The following is a 5,195-nucleotide window of genomic DNA, read 5'->3' on the forward strand; positions in this document are numbered from 1 at the left end:
GACATACAATATTATTTGTCACATTTTGAAACTTGATGTTTGGCTTTCATTTCTCACTTTTTATTATATAACTAAAATCTGATTTCATAATTAACCATAAGACCTGTGAAATCTTGAAGGTTCAGTTTGAAAATGCTAAAGAACTGATGGAAATTAACTATGAAGTGTATCAACCCTCTTTATGAAAAAGGCTGATTATGCAGTACGCTGTAAAATATATTTCAGAGGATGGTAATTCCTTTGAATTACTTTCCTTTTACAAAAAATAGTGCTGTAAGATATAATATGCTTTAAAAAAGTCATAAAAAACAAAATAATATTTTTTTCAAAATGCTAACACTAAATGAATTTTTCCAAGTCATTTTGATTAAAAACTAATAAAAAAAGCCAACTAAACATCTAAATTTAAGATTTGTATAGGTGTGTGTGCGTGAGTTTTGTTACCTTTTTTAATAGTTTCTGTTATAAACACTTTTCTTGTCAGGACCAGTAGTCCTTTTTGGGACCAAAGACCTGTCCAAAAATGGTGAAATGCAATTGGTGAGTTAGGGGTTTAGGGTCAGTCACGGTTAGGCTGCAGAAATGAATGGAAGTCAATACATCTAATAAGGATCCAGTAGAAATACATAGAAATACAAATTTGTGTGTGGGTTTGTTTGAATTTTGATCAAAGGACCTGAAGAGGGGAGCTTTCTAATTTGTATTTAACCCTCCTGCTGTCCTTGGGTTAAATTGACACACAGAGTATTAGTTTTGAAACTGAGGCCTCGTGGGTCATTTTGATCCTACGACAGAAGGAGGGTTAAAGCAAAACAAATGCCAAAGATGCTGGGAACAGGCAAGTAAAAGTTACATAAAATGATTTAACATAACATCAGTTAAGAGTAACTGCAGTGGTGGGCAGCGCTAATCCAAAAATTTGTTCCGCAATTTCTAAAGCGCTTATGAAAATATTTAGGTCCGCAAGTTGAAAAACGCTTATGCCATAGAAAAACCAGCGGAAGCTAATTTTAAAGCGCAAGTTCACTTTGACACTTACTAACTAGCAATAATTCATGTATAATATGTGCACAACACTGCCAACTAGCAGTGTTGAACTCTTTTACAACTTAATTCTACAACCACCAATTGCTGGGGATGTGATTTCATGAAACAGACCTTTAGCTCCTGGTGTAAAAATTAAAAAGTTATTGAGGATTGCTAGTTCGGCTGCTTCTTTGTCTTTTTCTTTTGTTTGTTGTAGATTTTTCATTAAAGTAGCATCAATAAAGTAATTTTAAAACTGTTTATTGGAAAACTGAAGCGATGTATTTTGGGTCCATGACAGATTTGATTTGTGACAGGAAGCAAAAGCACGGAGAACAGGAAACTATCTTCACTTCAAAATAAGAGCATGGTCGGATTTTAAAGTTTTCCATGCAGTTGCTCCAGTTGACCACTAGATGTCAGTCTTCACCAGAATAACATCTTTAAATCATTTCTGAGTCTCCAACCCCGTTGCTTCGACCAATTACCACAAGTAATGAGCTYCAGCGTTTAAACTTTTTTTTTGGTAAAGGAGCTCCGATTGTAAAGTAAAATAAATCAATACATACAAAATTTTAGTATGGATTACAAACTTTAACTGTTTTTTGCTGGAACAGGGATTTCTAAACACTGCCTTCCTGCTACGTAAGCAGACACAAAGCATTGTGGGAAATGAGAACCATGACCGAAAGCAACAGTCAGCAAGGATGTATACCTTCTCAATAAGTGTGTTTATCTGGGTGGGGTGCTGTTGGATAGATCATGTGTGTTGTGAGTCATTGACAGCCATGACTTCTGCTGTTTAAAATAATGATGACTGGTAGATAATTAGTTATTAGTGATACTGCGTTTTAATTTTAGAAAGCGCAAATCCGCTTATGAATTGTAAAAATTAGTATGACTGCTGAAGTGCAAATGAAGTATTTAGGTCAGCAATTAGCGGATTTGCGCTTTAGCCGACTAATTTGTAATTCAGAGTCTACGTGAACATTTTATCTAGTTTTATGGGTGTTTTATGTTAAATGTTTCAGGAAGTCCGTTCAGCACCAGTGAACCCAGTATTGAGCCCGAGGGTCAAGGTTCAGGAGGAACTGAAGACAATTATCATCGCAACATGTCCTGGCTCCACGTATGTGTCTCGGTCGGTGCTGATGGTGTTCCCGTCTCCTCCTTTCATATCAACCCCCCATCCTCTCTGCTCTCTCTGTTTCTGCACAGATTATGATCCTGCTGTGCAACCAGCAGAGTTTCATCTGCACACACATAGACTTCTGCCACCCGCGCTGCTATCAGCACCACGGCCGCTCCTGYGCCCGCCTGGTCCGCGCCATCAAGCTCGTGTACGGCGAGTCGGTGGACAGCCTGAGGGAGGACGGCGCCTCCGGAAACATCGGGGGACGGGCAAAGAAAAGCAAAGAGGTCRTTCAGAAAATAAAACTCAAACCCCTGTCCTGATTTAAAAGTTCAGAGCATAAACTAGGACAACTGTCGCTCAGCCTGTGTCACRAGTCTTCATCTCCTTCCAGTTGAAGACTGGTGGGTCTGACACAAACCTGTTGATGGTTCTCTTAGTTTAATTTCAAGGTGGGTGGGATTATCTGTGGCCAGTCCAAACCAGTTATCTATCTAATTTATGATACTTCCAGTTTACCCCTTTCAGAATAAAAGCTTTTCTAGATCAAGTTTTTTTTGTAAAAACAATTTGAAGTTAGTCAGAAAAAAAGAAATACTTTCTCTACTATGTTTTCTATGTAGCAATTTTTTTCTTATTTAAATATTGTAAATATTATTTTATTTGTTTTTGATGTTTTTAGTTTGAAGTTTAGTTGCTAAAGACACTTCACTGCCTGTAAGAGAGGATAGTTTTTATTTTATTTAGGATAAATGGCAGAAAAATTATAAGTTTAACACTAAAATTAGCAGAACCGTATTCACTGGAAACCAATATGTCCACCAACAGTTTCAGGAAAAAAAAAAAAGCTAGTCCACTAAACGAGAAGCTAAATCTGCTATTAGCAGATTAGCAGAACTGTGCCCRCCACTGCTAGGGCTGCAARTAATGACTATTTTCATAGTCGACTAATATGYTGATGATTTTTTTYYWWTWRKTKRWTWRKYMAWWAWWWWTTYYKKYMMMMCCYYCMWYYWWKSYTYCYKKKGGGKYMWYYYMWYYYMMCYTWMCYKSYYMMMMCTGTGAATGTCACCTTGCTAACAAGTTATAGGTTATAATGTGATAAAAAAAATTGGGAGAAAATGAGACAGGATGGACTACTAATATAACTGAGAGATTTACTGTGATGGCACTTGATGCATTAGCTAACGTTAACATAACGTATTCAACCATAGTTTAAATAACATCCGTTTAGCAAGCATTTTCCAAGACACTGAAAAAATATAGACATCTGGCTACAACATAAAGTGGTCAGTCACTGAAAATAAGCTTTTCACCGTGGTTCTCTTTTTGTTTCACCATACAGCCATCTTCGTCTTTCTTCTTATGACAGTCTAAAAAAAGCTTTGCTTGCCAGCACATTCTTCTTAATTAGTAAAGAATGGAAGCACAATCCTTATCACTGATTATGTTGACTAATTCTTGCAGCCCTTGCGTAAACAAACCAATCGTGTACAAAAGTCTATATTTTAAATTTTCTTCACAGTGTTCAGACAARTCTTGCCTGCGAACTCCATCCATGAAAAGAAAACCTACCGACTCAAACACAGAAGGGAAGAAGGATACAGGCATGCTGAAGTACATTCGCAACCAGGTGAGTTGATTTTAAGACTTCAGCTACGATTACTAAAGGGAAGGAAAAGTAACAAAGCAGCCAAATACAAAAATGATGAGAAATGTTGCAACTTCATGGAAAATGTTTTTTAATTTAATAGAAGCTAATGACATGTCAAATCTAAACTGAAGAGACATAAAAGTAATTACTTAAGGGCTAAAGAAAATGCAGGTCAGGTCGGGTTTTTTTTGTTTTGTTTTTTTTTTTGCAAAATTGGACTTTTTAATAACCAGGAAGGTGCTTGTGATGCAATATAGATAATAATATCAGTCAGTATCAGATTAAAYATCTTTGTGGATTGAGCTATTTTATGAATTATTTGTTGTCACATCAGGYGTTTTAATTGTAGCAGACACAAAATAAGCTGTAATTAAGAAATCAGCTGTACTTTTAACAAAACTAAGGCAAAGAGGGAAGCAGCAAACTGCAAGATGCAGGGCGGGTAATAGACAGTTTAATCTGATTTAAAATTTCTAATTGAACAAGGAAATTGGGAGAGTTGATTTTCATATGACAGCAGGTGATGATCAGTAACAGTAACAAGTACTTAAGTATTGTAGTCCACTTCGGAGTGGCTCAAAGGGAATGTATCATATGGAGTCCAGATGATTGTTATGTTTTAAAATGTATTTTTCATAAACGCAGTTGTCAGAGACAGAACAGGGATTTGGGAGCCCTGGCCAAAATAAACAGAAGGAGAACCAGCCAACAGTTGACCATCGGGTTTGGACTGGGCCTCGTAAGTCCAGGAATTAACTGTAAGAACCAAAAACCTAGAAATAGGACAGACAATCATATCTAGAAACAAGAGGACATTAATTACGCAGACACTCGTTCTTAGGGGTATCTATCAATAAGAAGCTAAAAAGCAGGACTGTGGAGGACATCTAGTGGCAGGGATGGTGCAACAGTCAAAGACAAGAAGCACTCTTTTACGTTTTACAACCTCCCTGCTAAGACCTAAAACATCAAACACAAAGTGGATGCTCAAATCCAGGAGTGTYAAACTCATTTTCACCGAGGGCCACATGAGCGTTATGGTGGCCCTCGAAGGGTCACTTGTAATGAACTTTGATGTTTCATGTTTAACTTTGACTAAACAGTTTTTTAAAATGTCCTCTTTTAAACACTGATAAGAATTAAGTGTATGACTGACTAAATCTGAAATAAATACAGAAATATTATTAAAAGTAAAACTAATAAAGTTTTAATCACTGAGTTTCTAGTGAGTAGCTGCGTTATGGCAGATTTAGTTTATGGTTGATGCTGACTTTAAAGCAGCTTATTTTCAGACATTAATACTAAATATGTGGAATGGCACAGGGAAAAAGTATTGAACACACTGACTGAAATTTATCTAATACTTTGTACAAAAGCCTTTGT

The 5,195-nt window shown here is 36.6% G+C and overlaps 1 protein-coding gene across 18 annotated transcripts in view; it reads left to right on the plus strand.

Annotated features, from left to right (window-relative positions):
- The window catches only part of unc80 (unc-80 homolog (C. elegans)), a 100,556-nt gene that overhangs the window by 57,893 nt on the left and 37,468 nt on the right, over window positions 1-5,195 (plus strand). For all 18 annotated transcript variants that reach the window (XM_014016077.1, XM_014016087.1, XM_014016081.1 and 15 more), the window contains 3 exons: window positions 2,058-2,155; window positions 2,245-2,445; window positions 3,684-3,791. In XM_014016077.1, the coding sequence (XP_013871531.1) occupies window positions 2,058-2,155; window positions 2,245-2,445; window positions 3,684-3,791 (407 nt within the window). The remainder of the gene's footprint in view (window positions 1-2,057; window positions 2,156-2,244; window positions 2,446-3,683; window positions 3,792-5,195) is intronic.

This window comes from Austrofundulus limnaeus, unplaced genomic scaffold (genome assembly GCF_001266775.1).
Source record: "Austrofundulus limnaeus strain Quisiro unplaced genomic scaffold, Austrofundulus_limnaeus-1.0 Scaffold138, whole genome shotgun sequence".
Lineage (NCBI taxonomy): Eukaryota > Metazoa > Chordata > Actinopteri > Cyprinodontiformes > Rivulidae > Austrofundulus > Austrofundulus limnaeus.